Consider the following 18,769-nt stretch of genomic DNA (forward strand, 5'->3'; position numbering starts at 1 on the left):
CAACTGTTTGCACATCATGTCATTACTGATGATCAGGAAACAAAGGACAAGTTGTTCATTTCATCACAAAATTTCTATGGTGACATCTCATAATGGTTGTTAAAAACTTGAAATTATTCTTTTTTCACACAAATAATACATTGATTGCCTAATATAGGCAAGTCCATAATTTAATCTTTTTTTTTACATTAGTGAATTATATAAAAGTTGCAAAGATATTGCATTGATGCATCTTGGTGTTTTTGAAAGTTACACCTGTTGCCCTGATGGGGGCACCACATTTAACTGACAACATTTTTATACTTACACGCCATCTTCCAGAATTTTTCGGCCTGTCAAATGACCATGTGTCTAAATTACATGCGGCTTCCATCAATCTCATCAACAACAAACAAATACAACTATGTATACAAACTAAAGGAATTTGCCTTATGCTATAATAAAGGTCTAACTCATAATTGATATGTGAGACAACACTGTGTGATTTTGGCAAAACATGGAGGTATGAGGCATTTTGGCACTGTGCAATTTTTAAAATCATTACAGTTGTTGGTTTAACCTAATAAAAAGTCAGAAATAAAAAATAAAAATAAAAAAAACAGCTGTCGCATCAGATTTTGTAGGAAGGTTCTGGATTGCAAGGCGAAGAAACGTTTCATGTATGCACTGAAAAAAAGATGCACTAATAATACAGCAGTTATCTATACTGGAATCTGGAATCTTACCTGAAACATGGGGTAAGTGAGGAAGGTCTCCAGTGTCCTCTCCTCACAGTCAGGCTTGGACTCGTACTGCTTCAGCAGCTTGTCAAAGTCTCTGTTCTGTTTGCAGTGGGCGAGGATTTGCAGGCTGTACTGGTGGTTCCTCACAAACTCCTGGTAGATGTTCAACATGGGCAGCAATATGTCAAACAGGTCAGCTATAGACAAAAAAAAAGAAATCTACATGAGTATAAAATGAGTTGTTTTTTTTTATTCATTCACAATGTTAAGTCGTGTGTACTGATCATAGAATATTTTATCTAACAAAGATAACCCACGGAAACATAAACAACCAATGAGCAGAAGCTAAAAACACAAGTTTTTTTGTTTAAAGGTCCAGTGTGTAGGGTTTAGAGGGATATACTGGCGAAAATTGAATATAATATAATACGTATGATGAGTTTTCTAAGTGTATAATCATCTGAAAATAAGAATTGTTGTGTTTTCATCACCTTAGAATGAGCCATTTATATCTACATAGGGAGCAGGTTCCTGTCTATGGAGTCTGACGTGCTTCTACAGTAGCCTGGAGCAGACAAATCAAGACAGATAGGGCCATTCGTGTCTTTGCATCGGCAAGTATAGTTAGAAACCCCTTCATAATGGGCTAAATAGCAGTGAAACTTACTGATTTTTAATGCAAAATTGTTTTTTTCAGAGAGGAAGAGAACTCTGCAGATAATTTGATTCCTGGTAAAAAAACTCCCAAACAATCAACACTTAAGGAATTTAAGATGTCTCAGTAGGCTGCACTCTGTATTCCTCACCACCAGATGCCCCTACATCCCCCTAAATCCTACACACTGCTCCTTTAAATCATTCTTCATGAAAAAGAGTCAGTTGCTCTATGTTAGCAAAACTTCCTGAAAATTCTTTAATTCAAAAAGCAGGTATGTGTTTTTTTACTGATCTGAATTAATCTTGACCGTGAAATCCTTACACCTTAATTTAAACGATGAAACAGGTTGTACATGAGTGCAAAATAATTATGTTATTTACAGTGTGAATCATGTAAGGAAAAGAGGACATTGTTTGTGATGTTTTAGACGCTTTAAGTGCCACTAGCCATCCTTCATTATAGTTACTGGGTTGGTGGCAAAAGTCTCACAGGACGATATCTAAAAAACCTACAATATCTTTTTTCATTTGATGTTTTGGATTCAACTGACCCTTTCAGATCTCAGCAAAAACAGGTCCAATGTTGTACCGTATGGGTCACTGAGGGGTAATCTCTGTGTCTCTTACCCAGCACCAGTGTTGGCCAGCTGGCTATCCGTGCCTTCAGGCCCTGGTAGAAGATCTGATGGAGGAACATGATGGTCTCACTGGTAAAACAAATAAGCAAAATGGTCGTCATGAGCTATTGTTTTTTCCCTCTCTTGTTCACAACTGTTGGCAGCTCCCACTGTGCCAAGTCACACCACTATCACGACCAGTCTCACCACCTGTTAAGGAAGATGCTGCTGACATCATCATGAGTGATGGGCGGCTTCTTGGAGCTGGCAGCCATGCGGAGCGGCCGCAGGAAGTTGTTGACCAGGATGTGGAGTTGCTGGACGTATTCGGCTTCGGCCTCCAGCATGCTAAACACCACCTGGTTCCTCTTTCTCATGCTCTCGGCATGGGGTGAACGGATGTAGTCCTGGATGATGGTTTTCCATTTCCTGCGGCAAATCCAACCTCGCAGGAAACTCTGCACCTGTGATAAAAAAAGGTTAGCGCACAAAAGTTAAGCTACCTTTGTTTGCATGTGTGCGTGAATGCAGCATTTGTGACTATACTGAGGTAATCCAGTAGATTTTGGAAGGGGTTTAGTGTATTAAGTACTTATTTTCTTTTCTATATTTAGTCCTACAACTTATCCTACACCTTTAGGGAAAGGTTAGAGATGTCTAATTTTCTCTGGATGGCCATGATTTTTTTAAACCCTTTATTCACCATTTAGTGCATTCATATAACCAAATACAACAAAGCAGTATTATGGGGTTGAATATTGGATAGACATAAGAAAACAACAACAAAACAACAACAATTATAAACATAAAAATGCTTTTAAAAGTAATAAACAAACAAACAAGTAAACAAATAGAGTGTTGATTGCTTGAGTTTAGTTACATTTCATGACAATGCAGGATGAGTTTGTTTTGGCGTTACTAATTCTTTGTACGCGTGTCTACCCACGCACACTTTTTTTCTTTTAAACTCTCTTTCTCTTTTCCCTTCCTTTTATTCCATTAACTTCCACAGCTACACAGTTGTGTTTACATTTATAAATGTATTGTGGCATCAGCTCACCGGTAATGTGATGGAGATGAGAATTGTTGAATATGTTTTTTTCGAATTGTTCAGTTTTTTTTGACTGTAGAGCTGAATGTTTTTCCAGTGATATCTGTTGTGTTAGGGGATTTAACTATTGTGAAATATTTACCTTTTTCCTGTTTTTCTTATGTAGTAGTATTGTTTTCCTGACAATAGTTAGGGCTATAATACACTGATGTCATCATGTGTACAGTATTTTATCTAAAATAAGGTCGGGGGGAGTGGAATCCAATAGAGTCACATCACTTTTTAGTATTCCATTAACTACTGTATTTAAGACAAATATTGTTATTTTGTCAATAAAATATTTTGTTTATTTTGTTGACATTTTTAGATGTAAAGGGCTCATTCTGAGGTAATGAAAACACAACAGTTCCTGGTTTCAGGTCATTTATAAACTAATGAAATCATTGCTAAGAAAACCATTTCTGCCAATAGCTACCCCTAAATCCTACATACTGGAGCCATTGTTATATTATTAACTTGCCATTACATCATAATGCGTCTAAGGCACATCTAAGGTTGTTGAGTGATGTAAAAGTAATGTAACTAGTGGTCTTATTTTTACAAGTAACAAGTAGCCTAATGTGTAATAAATTACTTTTTTTTAAGTAACAACCTCAGCACCAGTCACTGCTATGACGACAAGCTAAAGCTACCCCTGGTTTGGGGCTTAACTGTGTTAACACGAGAGAAATTTCCAGTGTTGCCACCAAAACTTGCCTGTTTACAAATATGAGTCCAATTTTCCTTCCCTTTTAAATTTTATTTTGGACTACACTAACTCCTGAGAACAATGTGGGCTACCTCTTTAACTGGTCGAGGTTGCACCACCTCGTTGCTATCTTTGTCTGTCTGCTGTTTGTTAGTGAGTGTGTGAATCAGCTACCTGCTGCAACTGGAAACGGCACTGAGAGCATAGAGAGTGAACCATAACAGAAAAGTTGTGGGCCAGCTAAATCCGAAACACTGAACTGAGAGGATGGGTAGCACAAACAGGGATTATTTTAATCTAAGATTAGCTTTAACCAGAGTTTAGTAAAACTAGGTTTAAAATAATTGCTACAGATATAAAATCAAGCACAGCTCTGTTGCAACATTAAAAATTAATCTTGCTTTAGGAAAGTTAGGTTTAATTATTTAAACAGAATTTAATCAATAGGGACAAGTGTCAGATTTTACTTAATTAATAAATTAATTAACAAATATTTACATACATAATCAGCTTGTTGTATGCCCCTCGTAAATATAAAAGAGACGTGGGGGGGTGTAACTTTCTAAACAGCTGCTGTTACATTTTTGCTAGCTAGCTCCAAAGTTCCTAGATTCATGACTCATGAGGCTCGGTAGAGAGGCTAAAATTTCTCATCCTTTGAGAAAAACCTGTTGGCCGAATTAATAAAATGACATTGTCAAATCATAGAAGATTTTTAGTAACAAAACAGAAAACAACATTTCTGTCTGTCGCTGCTATGTTGGTTGCCCAATCTTCCTGTTCGTCTTCAAAACAGTTTCCTTGGTGAACCTGTATTTTGACAAAAATTCATTATCTTCATAAAAGTCAGTAAGTTGACTTCCCTCAAGAAACTTGATTATTTTGCTCAATCAGCTAAAAAAGGCAGGCACTGTAAAAGTTAAAATGTTTAACTGTAGGAGTAACGTTAACCAAGGATCACTGTTTAAATTCGAGTTTAAAGTTTTGGTGCAACAGAATTAAATTTAATGTAGGTTTAAAGAAAAAAAAACTAATCTGACATTTAAAGAAAGGTTTAAATTTAATTTAAGCTTTATTGATTTAAGCAAGTTTTAAAGTGTGGTACAATAGAATTTAAACGTAAATCAGGTTAAAAAATGATCCTACTTGATGCAATCCAGCCTAAAACACACAGCTAACAGGAAGTGCAGAATCAGGTGATAATTATCTGTACGAATGTCACGTAAGTTCTCAAAACTTTAAAGTAACTGGCTCTCCAAAACTTTCCAAACTCTCCAGCTATATTAAGGAGCAGGCAGCTGCTTTAGGCGAGCTGAAGACAGAACAAGGTGGTGGTTGTAGTGGATGAGGAGCTCCCTGCTGTGAAAGCGAGTGTGAGCTTCCCTGAATAAATGAAGGTTAAAAATAAAACCCGCAGGTGCCAAGAGATGATGTAGCGTTTAAAAAAACTATTTCAGAAAGCATACGTATCCCTGCTGGAACCGATCAAACTTGCCCTCCCTCCTTGTCCCCCTCTCAATTTGGTCTTAGCACTGCTGCTTTAATTTTTCTTGATAAAGAAAAAAAGAGTGAGTCACGCTTTCTCCTTTAAAACTGCAAAGCACGAAAGTCGTCAGATCTCACCTTTTTAATCTTCTTGATCTCTGTGTCGTCTTCACTGGGAGGTACCTCTGGATTTGACTGGATCTTTTCATTGTCCTTGAGCAGGCCAGCGATCTGGAATTCAGCACATATGAGACATTGTATTGACCGAGTGGACAAAGACGAGTACTTTACACTGTGTAAAGCTATACCCGTGGTGGTTCAATGGTTGTTTTTTTTTAACTTTTTTTTTGTTCAACTGTACTGTCCATTAGCTGGTTTCAAATAAATCACATATAAACAAACTGTACCAGCTGCATCAAAATGTTTTATTTTATTTTATTCAGCCCTGTTTCATTTACTCCATTAGACTGACAGAGTGTATGAATAAGAATAGATCAGAGGAGAAAAGCTTTTAATAAAGGACTGAAATAGACAAAACAAACCAAAATCCATTGCTTCTACACGTTTTAGAAAAGTGAGACAGTTGATTATCATTTTGTGTTGCAGGCTGCAGTATCAGGTACAATAGAAGCTGATTCATGCATATTGAAAACATTCGATTCAATTGGAGCCAACCATTAGCACATTAAAGAGAGGTGCATTTGATCTAGTTTAGACTGAATAATTAGGATACAGAACACTCAACAGTATTTCGGAGTCTCAAACAAGGACAACACGGAGGCGCTGCAAGATGCATCGCTCGCCATGAACTCACAACCTTATGGTTAGAATCTGGGTCGTGACCTTTGTCCACTGCCCTTTCGGTCTTTCTACTCAGTGCCGGACTACTACTTTCACTGCCATCTTCTCTCCCTCTGTCTCCACTGTGTGCCACACAGTAACACAAAACACAGACTCACAGGTATTACTAGCATGAAATTACAAGGCAAGTTACCTCTGATTTTAGCCGCTCTATCTCGATTTCCCCATCCTCTATCTGTTGTCGAAGTTGCTTGGCAACCGTTTTCTCCGTCTCCACTATTTGAAGTAGATGGAGATACTTCTGCATGAGGCTCTCATGCTCTGTCGCCAGGTTCCTGTAACTATACAGACACACACACAGACATTGTAAGTACCTCATTAACGCATGTTTCATGGGCTCTCCATAGATTTATCAAAGCAGAAGCAGCCCTCTGATCAGCATAGATTTGAACCACAGACCTTACGTCCGCACCGAGCGCAGGCACTTATGCAACCGATTCTTCAAATACTTGCAGGCTTAGCAAACCATGTGTAAAGCCTGCCTCTGCATAAGCGATTATTCTGAGCATTATCCAGTTCAACAAAGGGTTTTAGTTTAATTTGATTCAACATTGCAAAACAGCCTTAAAGTGAAAATGTGCTGAATTAAATGAGTAGTAAAAAAAATACATTCAAAGCATTATCCAGACACCAGAAACCTCTATAAAAGCAATGTGATGATGTGTAAACACAGACTTTCACAGCCCTGCTGAGTATTACATGCTTACAGGTCAACTCCTGTACAGCAAGTGCTGCTGCCTTGACTGAACACTAATCAATGTCATCTTCAATAAGTCCAATCAATTGACCTTTCGCCAGACAAATGCACACTGCTGACATTTTTAGAGTGATTGTATCGCTTGGCTTTCATGACCCTCTTTTGTCTCTGAATCTTAAATCATTTTACAGCAGAGAAGTATGGTGGGAGAGTTAATGTGTGTCTGAATTGACAAACTTCTGCAACTCTATTCTCTGAGATTCTCTCTGTCAGGTGACAAGCTGATGCCTGGAAGAATATATTGAAGAGGACAGGGATACCAAATTATCAAATTACTATTGTGGTTGGTAACATTCTGTTGCAGCCCTTAGCAGTCAGCTAAATGTGACTTTTGAAGCTAATACAAATTTGTTTTTTAGCCAGACTAGCAGCAGGGTTGTAGGGTTGACAATGTCCACCACTAAAAGAAATAAAAGAAAAAAAGAAAATATCAAGAAAAAAGGCTATCAAGTTGTTAAACATTTGAGGGTTCAAGGGGATGAATCATCATCTATTGAGTCTTTTTTTAGTCCTATACTTGTACTATACAAGTAGCTGAAATGTAAGCATACTAGCACGCTAAACTAAGGAGAGGACCTTAGTAAACATTACCTAAACATCAGAACGCCAACATTCATTTAGCTCAAAGAAATGCTGTGCCTGAGGACAGTGGATCACATTTTTTTTAAGTGTACTTGAAATCATATTCAAGCATCCCTATTTTTTGACAAAAATAGTGTCAAAGTACTGGTAGTATTTTTTCAGAAGACAAGACAAAGCATCCAACTGCTGTAGCTTACATGTCCTGGGCAGACAGCGTGCTGTCAGTGGTACTGAGGACCACACCAGCTTCTAACCACACCTGTGTGATATTTGCAGGTACATTAGCATGCTGCCTAAATGTGCTGCAGATGAGTAGCTAATAAGCTAGCTCCCCCTGGGGTGAGATTTTTTGTAGGCCAAACTAGAAGCTAACGTTGCCTTGGTTCCCCCGGATTTTGGATTAGTATTGCCGAAAATAAACTCTGTGGTAAACAAACGTTCATGATACTTGTTCTATTCAGAAAGATAATCTTCACATATGAACACAACTTTCGGGATTTTTGAAGCCTAAATGTAATCACAAGAAGTAAAAATCTATTGCTAGGATAAAACATGCATTACAATCATGACAACACCCCTCAGAGGCTGTAAAGCCGTGTTCTGCGCTGCTCGGCGTGATGACGATGGGGTTCTCTGTAGCCTCCTCTAACTCACAGGAAACCTTGTATCTCCAGTTTTGGTGATTTTGATGACTCCCAAACAATTGGTAAGTTACACGCTAATCTTGGTACAATTTTTCAGTCCCAAAGGCTTTAAAAACTGTTAAAATTTCATATGGACAGGACACACACACACACACACACACACACATACTCAGCAAATCCTCAGACTGAACCTCAGCTGAATGTGTGTATGTTGGTGAGAGGTCATGTGTGAGAGGTACCTGGCCTGTGTGATGGCAGCCACCCACTCGTCACAGTCTTTGACGTCCTCTGTGCGCAGCTCCAAAGCCTTCTGGTTGTCATGATTAAACGTGACGATAAAGTAGTACTGAAAAAGAACAAGAGACAGCATCAACACGTAGTATTCGTTTAGCACTCAAAGGGTTTTAGTTTTTAACCTATGCATTGGAAAACTCTGCATGATTTTTCTTCACTGGACGGCTTTTTCCTAAACCTTCATCTTGTTGAATTTGAAGTTGCATGTATACACAGATGCATGTCCATGTGTGTGAATGAGTGGGAGAGAGAGATCCTGAGGGAAACGTCGTGAAAGATTCATTATAAAGCCTCTGTGTATTCTGCCTGTAACCTGGCAACTCACCTCTGAATTGGAGGAAGCCTCTCCACCGACGCCACATTTTGGTTTTTTTTGTCCCAATGATTTAGCTGTGTTTTAGTGACACAAGCACCTCTACATCCTCACTTGTTTTTACCTCCCCAGCCAATTATCTCCAGTGACCCTACAGCCTTAAAGGTCCAGTTACGCCAATTATGGAAAATGTGGAATTGTTTTTTAATAAGCTCATCAGATCAAATCCTCAAATCTACAAAGTGGTGGTCATTGCAATAACAGCACAGACAACCTATTTGTGGTGGAAACACATCAAATTATATAACACTGATGCATTGTAAATAGACCCCCACAAATCCAATATATTGGATTTTTTATCCCTCCGAAATGCCAAGAGCAAATCACTTGTGAAGGAGAGTAATGTTCCATATTTCCTGATGAGCAGCAGAATGGGCCTTTGTCAATAATGTGCTTCCCATCTCCCGCTTCCTGTGAGCTGGTGTGTCAAGCCTTTTAGGCAGCTATATTTAGCTCCACATCACCACATTTTTTTGCCACAGAGACATTATCCCTCGGTGAATGAAACACCGTGGCCCGTAGTAAATCCTTGTCTGAAATCTATGAACAAAAGGTGTTTAATTTCACCTGGGAGAGAGAAAAGATTAAACACATTTAATGATTATGATAATGGTGGCCGATCTAATTTTGTTTTAAATAAAGATGGGTTTCTTTTGAGTAGGCTTTAGAAAACCCATCATTGGGTTTTTTTCCACTCGTTTTGCTCTTACAGAGTCAGAATATACAGTTTATATACATCAGCTACACTCACGCTCTGTTTGGAGCCACGAAGAACCCGACCCTCTGTAACAACTCCAAAAAGCTGTTTAAAATTGTTTAATCACCTTTATACTTCAAGAGTTTTTTTTTTTTTATTTGCGAGAATTTATTCTGTACATGATTTGAAATAAATGACATCTTCAAGAGTCTGCTACAGAACACAAAAACACTACTGTAAAACACAGTTAAATAAAACAGATTTTTGTACACTCATTTGTGATTAGTGCTGACAGTGCTTCTTTCACAGTTCTGTCCCTCCAAAATTTCCTCCCAAAAGCCTGTTTAGATTACTGTTATTTGAGGTTTTTTAGGTTATTCTTGAGTTTTGTTGATGTTAGCTTTTCTTCTTTATTGTTTATGATGTGCCACAGACACAACCAATGTGTAATAATAATAATATCATTATTATATCTCTTTTTTGTGGTGGTGCTTTCTATTGCTTCAAACCGGATTTGCACATTTAACAAAGGTGACAAAATATGGAAATTACAATAAAGCACTGATAGTACACAAAATAGGAAAATAAAATATTTTATATGTCGTATTAATCTCTTTTTTAAAAAAAATCATTCTCAGAAAAAGAAACACACAGTCTGTTATCCAGTCAGACATTGCTTCATTTTTGGGCTAATTAGATCTACACCTCAGGTGGACATATTGTTAAACTATATAATGGTGATGTTACTCCACTGTATAATTTGATCCATCAGGAGTAAACGGAAAGTGTAATGAGTTTCATTAAAATTTAAATAATAAAATTTTTTAAAAAATGCATTAACAGACACTACACATTTCAAAGCAATTGGAAATATATTTGGAATATTGATACTCCATGGTGCCAAAGATTTAATGGACCACTACTGATGCACAGATACATCCATGTAGTCTCCAACACATTGACCAGCTTTCACAGGTTTTTGTTCTTTGCGTATTTTCTGGATGCAGATATTGTTGAGAATTACTGTGATTACTTTACATTGGCCACTCTTGGCAACTCTTTACTGAAAAACCTACAATTTGAGATTATACGAGAAATCCATTACTGCATTGTTGAATGAGGTCTAAAATAGATTCTTAAACTCACAGTCAGGTCACAAAATATGGAGATAAGTGGTAGACTATTGTTGAATCAGCATCCTTTGTCCTTCCATTATTTGTATATTTGTTTATATAAGTGCAAGCATTTCCTCTTCGCCCCCCTCTCTCTTCCCCTCACCACCTCACATTTCTCATATGCCCATATTTGCTGTACTTGCTAAGTGAAGCACAATGCCGTGGCATGTTGTTGCACATTTCGTTGGCCCCTTCAAATGCACTTTTTCAGATGCAAATAGGGGTTGCCATAGTAACTGTGGGCTTAAATGTAGCTCGCCTTCTAAATAGGGAATAAGAACATTTAAAAAGTAGAACACTCCAAAGAATACAATGAGAACGGAGAGACAGACAGAGAGGGAGGGAGAGAGAGATCTTTTGCCTTCTTGAGGCTTGAGGGCTATAAAAAGCACTGTAGCCCTGCAAGGTGGCAGTTGGCTTGGCATCTATTCGCTGCATTGTCCCTCTCCCTGTCACACACAGATAAGATCCAGCACTCGCCCGGCTATTCCTTCTGTAGCTCTGACACACACATACAGTACATGTACACACACACTACTGACACACTCAATGGAAATGTGTCGTAATCTGCATATGTGACAGGTTCAGTGTTAGAAATCTACAGTAGCATTGCCTCAGATGACCTCTGCAGTCTGCTCATTGACTCAAGTGTCACTTTTTGTTTTTCCAGAGTGGGGAGGGTCAAATGGAAATCTGTATGCCTTCAGACACCTGGAGCATTGATTACTCCTGCTGTCCTCATTTCACCTTTTATAGATCAACATTGGCGTATGCAGGAGGACACAATGAGGCAAATACAGACCTCAAGCCATGCACAAAATCTCAACAGATTTTACAGACATGGACACTGATTAATTGCACTCTACAAAGTGTGCAGTTGTCACACATGTAAAGCACATATTTGTACAAATGCATATTCAAATTTTTATAAATGTGTGCACATAATTTCACACCCCCACACAAATCACACAAAAGTGAGAGAATTTATTCCTGACACATATTATGTAAAGGAACACGTGCTGAACAGAAGACTGTGTAATGCTAATTGAAGGCTTTCGAATTCATTTAATTCACTGCTGAAATAAATTCACTGGAGCAGCCTGCATGAGCAGCTGTTTTCATAGATGTCACTCAGTCCATATTTCATCGCCAGAGTAGAGCTCTTGTCCTGACACGGTTTTAAGGAAATAGGCTTGACAGGGAGCAACGTTAAATAGTTTACGCTATGGGAGTGACCGAAAAGGTCTCATAACTAAACAAAAAAGTAATCTGTTAGTCAGCGACTTTCAAAACAACCTAAATGATGAATATAATCTGCTAGCTTTGGTTAACTCTTTAAAACCTGAGCAAATCAGCTTGATTTCCTTTGAAAATATAGAAATAGGTTACAAGAAAATGACCTGAAAAGAAAAGAAAAATATTTTTAAAAAATTAAAAGGTTCAAAAAACAAAGTAATACATTCAAATAGAGATCAAATAGATCAAACGATTACAATAATTATTGTTAGAAATATAGTTTTCCAGGTATTTTCCCCGAATTTTTATAATCATCTTCTAATAACTCTCTCTCCCTCTCTCTCTCTCCAACATATTTACAGGCGCATTAAAAAAGGGCACATATAATAAAAATCCATACTTTTGTCAATTTTGTCCTTCTAAAAAAAATAATAAATATGCAAAATGCAGACGTTCCCCTTCAACAATGTTTAAAAGTCCCCGGGTCCCCCACCATTTTATAAAAACAAAACTCCAGCCACAGTCTGGCCCTGACATCACAGAGCCACAGAGCTGCAGCCTCCTGACCTGCCCAGTCCTCCGCTCTGTTCTTCCTGCTCAGGTACACAGCCATCTCCCTTTTTTTAAACTAATTTTCAGGTCTTTTTCTTTGCCAAATTTCCATGTCAAAGGAACACAGCACAATAATGTTGTTCCAGGTTTAAAAAGGGTAAAAGGAGGTGAATGCACACTATTCTCATCTGTTTGCTTATATGTAAATATATAGCGGAGCAGATCCTAGGCAGAAAGTAAAGTCATGCTACCTCTGCGTGTGCTGTAATTCCAGCCTCTGTGTTCCTTGTTTATGCACTCTGTCCAGCCACACGTTCAAGTGAGTGCATGCGAGTCCCTGCGACTGTTTCCCACCGATCAGCTAATCCCTGCTGCTCTGCACTGTGCTCATACAGCGGTTACCACTGATGTCGGGATGGTGTCGTTGCAGAAGCGTAGCACCACCCTCCGGTTTCCTCCAGGGGTGTATTCCATCAAGGTGGATTAAGGAAATGCCTGGTTTATTTTGATAAGTCTCACTAGTTAAAGTGAGAGATCTGTTCCATGCATGTGGCTTATGTGAGTCCCCACTCAGTAGCCATGGTAACTTATGCTGCCGGACAGGTGTGCTCCATGGCAGGATAACTATCAAGCTTAGTTTAGCTGCATGTCAAAGAATACCAAAAGACAGGTCTGTTTAACAGCCTACCTTTACTTTTGTCCCACGTTTCAGACATTATACTCACAATGTGACAAAACATGAATGTTAAATTAAAGATTTTAGACTGTAGGCTGTGTTGTGTGGACGCCCCATTTCCAGTCATGCCTAGTGATGGACTGAGTAGTAGTGTTAGTGTTCAATACTTTGTCTTTTAAGAACATGGAGGTTTATGCTGGTTATTATAATCTTTGTGGTAGTTTATAATTTACACCATGAGTGAGTTGGCGAAGAGGGCTCAGCACTATAATTGGGCATAATTCAAATCACCATGAGAAAAGTAGAAAACTGTGAATCACCATTCTTTTTTTTATATCCTATTATTCCTATTTATATCCTATTTTTTATATACTATTGTGTAGGATATATTGTGTAATCCTACACAATCATTTTAAACACATGAAATTATCTAGCCTACCTATGCTGATACAGACATAGTCTTAAGCCTATCTGTCTGTTCATTTATCATCAAATACAAATTAAATATAAGTAGGCTTGTATAACTTCTGAATTTAGCCTGTCAGCATACCCCACCCCCACGCCCTATAATATATATATACCGCTTTATATTCTTCATAAAGCTCCATCAGTAGCGTGTGTTCAGCCTCTGAAAAATACAGCGCTCTAATTTTTCCTTCTTCCTGACTTATTAGATCATCTTTTCATGCATCCATTCTTCTGGGCTTCTTGTGTGCACCAGGGTGTGAGCACAAAGCGAGGCTATGCAGCCTGTCTTGAGTCAGCCTTGATTAGATGAAGCTAGATTGAGTTAGTAGAAGGACTTGTTGCTTAATTGGGAGATAGTGCTAGTTTAAGCTGGGCTTTTTCAGGTGAGCTTGGCTTTCTTAAGCTACGCTGATGGAATACCCCCCAGGTTGACAATGTTAGCTTTCAGCACTGTTGCCATCGTTAGCACTGTTTATGGACTTAGCACCGTTACTGCAAGCCAGTGTTGTAGCTGAGTCACCAACTCTCAAGTCCAAGTCCCCAGTGTTCAAGTCCAAGTCTGAGTGACCAAAGAGGGGTCCCAGTGTGAGTCACGTCAACATTACCTGAGTCCAAGTCCCAAGTATGAGTCATTATCATGCATTTTCAAAGAGCTATTATACAAATAAAAGAAGGTCTACATTAAACAAAAATGACACCACTGTCATCACTCCAAAGTAAGACTGATGAAAATTACACATTTGTGTTTTATACCACCTTCAATTACATATCCATAACAATAAAATAGTTAAACTCTAATTTCCTGTAAGGGGCCATGGGGCCTCCGTTGGTCTATTTCTGGATAAATGATCCTGTTAAAGGTGTGTATTTTTTTTTGTTAATGTGTTATTTTGTTTCAAGCAATTTTTCTTACTGTTAGAAATGTGTATGGATATAAGTAGAACTGCCCTTATTAGTTGTCCCTAGTTCAAACCCTTGCCAACTAGTGTGGCACCTTTCTGATATTAATCTAATTGTTTAAATATATTTTTGGACCATCAGACAATTGATCTATGGCTGAGAAATAATGTTAAAAGTGATGTTGTTAGCACCATGTTACATTAAAAAAAACATAATAATGAGCCCACATGAAGCATTCGCCTGTTAATAACAAAAATATAATGACTCAGAAAAAAATTACAGTATAACATCAAACTTATGAAACTGTGACACCAACACAAAATAATAAAAAATATTCTACGAATCTGACAGACAGCTGTTGTCCACTCGAAAGTCTGATGACAACAAAACACATGGCTACTTTATATGCAAGAAATTCTGCATATAAAGTAGCCATGTGTTGTTTAGCTCTGGATAAACCAGTGTATTTGTGGTCGAGGCGCCTCAGAGGCTAACGTTAGCTTCGGCTAGCTAGCTAACGAAAGCATTTCACTTACTTTTATGGGTGTAAACGTGACATGTGTCTGCAGTTAGACGTCGCAGTCTCCTCCTCAGTTTTGCGTTTGCAAATGATACATTAAGTGACGCTCTTTCCCGAAATGGATATTAAATCCGAGAAGGCAAACTGCACGATACGGGGCTCCTCTTAACAATGTGAACATGTAAACAGCCGGGGGCGCGCGCAACATGAACCCGCGTGCAGGTGGAGGAGTAGCCATACAGACCCTGGATGCGTGACAGGGAGGTACAGACACGCCCTGCCACTGCAGGCACCTTCTTCTTCTTCTTCTTAATGCCGACTTGCAACCGCACTACAGGAAATAGTAACAGAAACATCTTATACCAAATTTTAAGACCTATTACACAAAATAGTTGTCTGCGTTTTGTTAAATCCAATCCGAGCCCAGGATTTGAGTCTGAGTCTAGGACTACATCTCTTCCGCTGGCTGCCAACTAAGCATCCTCCGTGGTGAGAACCGTGTGCAGACAATCTCACTCCAGACTCTCAGAATAAGCTCTAAACGTTGCATACTGCTGCTATAAGACCCAGTTAATATAAAGCAAAACTACTTGGTTAAAAAAAGGGAAGATAAAAGGGCAGTTAAAGTTGGCATGACTGTAATATGTTTCTTGTCAATAAAAGAGACTGTCCATCAAAATATGACCACACCGGTCATTTGTACAAGCAGTTTATAATGACCAATATTGTTAGGCAGTGACCTCTAGTTGCCATAGTAATAATTATGGGAGCAACAGAGGTAGTCAGGTGGCATAGTAACTCGAGCTCCAAAATTCTGCATGTGGAAGAAAAAAGGTGTGTCAACCAAACACAGGACTTTCACCCTCAAGACGACCGTTTGTGTCCCATGTAAAACCAAATGTGAATATTGAGGGGTTTTTTTTAACTACGTAACGTTTTATGTCACATGAGGTATGTGACACTTTGTGTTTGTAACAGACGCACTTCTTTAAGCCAATCCATAATCCCTTTTCTGGAGGTAACCATAGTTGTGATGAAAATGCAACTGTTTCCGTGTTGACCATGTGTTTAAAACTGTGGTTGTTAATGCTAATATACAACTTATTGCATCTTGTAGAAGACTTGTTGATCTCCCGCCACCGATAGGGGCACTAATTGAGGAAATGCTCCGGTGGACTGCATTAGATAGCAGAAGGAAAGAACACATGTGGTCTTATGGATTGGAGGACTTGTTGGAAATAAAAATAACAAAAAACAGTGTCTTTTTCCCCTGCTCTGGACTGTAACCCCAAACACCTACATTGGACTGCGTTACAGGACAAAAATTGTCCAGGGTATAATAAACAAGCATTTACTTGTTCTGAATCATCTAAATTCTGCTGACACATCTGTATGGCGCCCTCCTGGTGACACTGATACTAATCCTGACAGCTCTGCCAACAAAGAGCAGAGGGCAAATGTTTGAAGAATATGACGTGACAGCAGAGTTCAGTGTCAGGGACAGTGACAGCAGGTACAGCAGTCACACACAGACACTGTCAGAGCCGCTGTACAATAGTCTGCCCTGATGAATTTACCATGTGTCTATGCTTTATTTGTAATTTATACAGTAAAATATTAGAATGGCTTGGGATCTGAACCAGACAACGGGCAGTAAAATAGTAGATTTTCATCACTGAGAAGCTAGACAATTTAACCCTTTGAGACCTGAGCAAATTTTTTCGATTTCTTTTAACTTGGCAAGAAATGTCCCACAAATTGCAAGAAATGAAGATGAAGATGACAAGAAAATTACCTAAAAAACTCCAAAAAGGTTTTTAAAAAAGTGAGGGGAGGATCATAAAAAAATTATCCAAAAAATAGGGCAAATATCCAGAAAATTATATTTACAATTATAATATCTCTATATTTAAAATTATATTACAGAAAATATATGAAATAATATTAATGAAATACATAAAATAATTATTTTTTTTAGGTCATTTTCTTTTTTGATTTTTTTGGCATATGCAAAAATCGTTTTGGTAAGTATATTACCAAACATAATTGGAATAGATTACATTTTTATGCTATTTCTATTGAAAAACAGATGCCGAAACATGGCAGATACTCAGTAAACATAGTTGTTGGGATAGATGTGATATACTTAATATTTGTAGGGGATTTTGTGTTTATCCAGGTAGAAGTTAAGACATTTTTGCAGGACTCAGGACACTGAGGTGTTGTTCAACGAGAGCACAGAATCTAAGATCTGGATCATTTTTAAGCTGTATCTTAATCATACACTATTTTATTTTAAACAGGTTCCAGAAGAAAAACCTGCACCTGTGAGTCCAGAATACTGCGGGCATCCTTTTTAGTTTGTCTTTTCAAATCTCAAAAACATTCCAAGGGGTTAAGTTCCTCATCATGAGCCCCAACGCCCCTTGTCCCGGGGTCCTTAGTTGAAAACAAAAATGCCAAAAAGTATATTTAAGGAGTAAAAAAAAATCACTCCAATGCCATGAGTCATTGGAGTGATCTGAGTCTGACTCAAGTCAAAGTCATGCACTCGGCTCAAGTCCACACTTCTGGTATATGATTAGTAAAATCTGACAAGTTGATTTTATTTTAAAAAAAGTCTAGGAAATTGACTGACTTGAAAAATGTAAGTAAATATAACTATTAATCATACTTTATGCCGACTTTATATCTAATTTTTAACTTTTCTTAAAATGTAGTTATATTTACTTATTTTTGTGAAATTGTTGCATCTTTAAAAAGACATTAAATTAAACCAATCTTTTTAAGTTTTACTGACTATTTACAATTGTATTGTTTTACAGATATGTTCTGCTGGTTGCAGAATATTTGTAAATTCTTAAACATGTTGAGAAAACAGAACTCGCAGATCTCTTAACTTCAATATAGGCAAAATCGTCTTTGTGATGATCAGGTTAAGTCAGACTTACTTTGTTTACAACACTTAGAACAAGGTCGTTTCACTTGTCATTTTTGCTTGCAACAACTTCACAATATTAAGTATATACAGCTAAATTTCAAGTAGGCCTAAAATTAACACTTTGATATAAAGAAAACATAAATTTATAGATTTCCAGTTATACGCACTTTTCTTTTAAAGGCAATCACTTTAAAGTGAGATCAACTTGTCAGATTTTACAGTGTGGTAAAACATGCAACATGTCTGTGAGGCCTTAAGTCTAGTTTTTCCTACATTCGCTGTGAAAACTTTCATACTTACACTCAAAATGGCAATAACTGCCTAATTCAACATATAAATAGCATTGGTCGAAAACAGCAACAACCTGTTTGTCACATAAACTGAAGAGATAGAAATGACCCATCACTTTGACTTTTGACTTTAATTCTTTATGTGCGCTGCTGCAGGGGAAGCAGCAGAGACTGCAGCTGGCAGAGCAGATTTCAGAAGGTGACTGCAGTCCTAGCTCACAGCAGCTTGACCACTTCTCCGCCTCTTAAATGCGTTTATGCCACAAGGTTGCTTCCTTGCAGCAGCAGCAGCCTGCCTAACCTTTCCAAACTGTTTCGCCAGACCATGCTTTCCCTGAGATTATTTCTGACCCTGTCACACGGCATAAAAACAACAACAGTGGACATTGTGTAGCCCTCACACATGTTAATCCATGGCACTAAATTCCCGGGGAATTAAAACCAACAGGGGGATGCACTGAGAAACAAAAGCGTGACAGGGACATCGTTTGGGCTCCATTCATGGCTGTTAACAGTCTCATGA

General features: G+C 38.1%; 1 protein-coding gene across 1 annotated transcript in view; it reads right to left on the minus strand.

The window, feature by feature from the left end:
- Nucleotides 1-18,769, minus strand: part of LOC121942768 (ras-specific guanine nucleotide-releasing factor 1-like) — a 42,355-nt gene that overhangs the window by 22,188 nt on the left and 1,398 nt on the right. Inside the window, exons 2-7 of the mRNA XM_042486020.1 lie at nt 8,364-8,470; nt 6,275-6,422; nt 5,419-5,511; nt 2,207-2,460; nt 2,007-2,086; nt 726-919 (exon numbers count right to left, since the gene is read on the minus strand). Of these exons, the coding sequence (XP_042341954.1) occupies nt 726-919; nt 2,007-2,086; nt 2,207-2,460; nt 5,419-5,511; nt 6,275-6,422; nt 8,364-8,470 (876 nt within the window). The remainder of the gene's footprint in view (nt 1-725; nt 920-2,006; nt 2,087-2,206; nt 2,461-5,418; nt 5,512-6,274; nt 6,423-8,363; nt 8,471-18,769) is intronic.

Source organism: Plectropomus leopardus, chromosome 1 (genome assembly GCF_008729295.1).
Source record: "Plectropomus leopardus isolate mb chromosome 1, YSFRI_Pleo_2.0, whole genome shotgun sequence".
Taxonomy (NCBI): Eukaryota; Metazoa; Chordata; class Actinopteri; order Perciformes; family Serranidae; genus Plectropomus; species Plectropomus leopardus.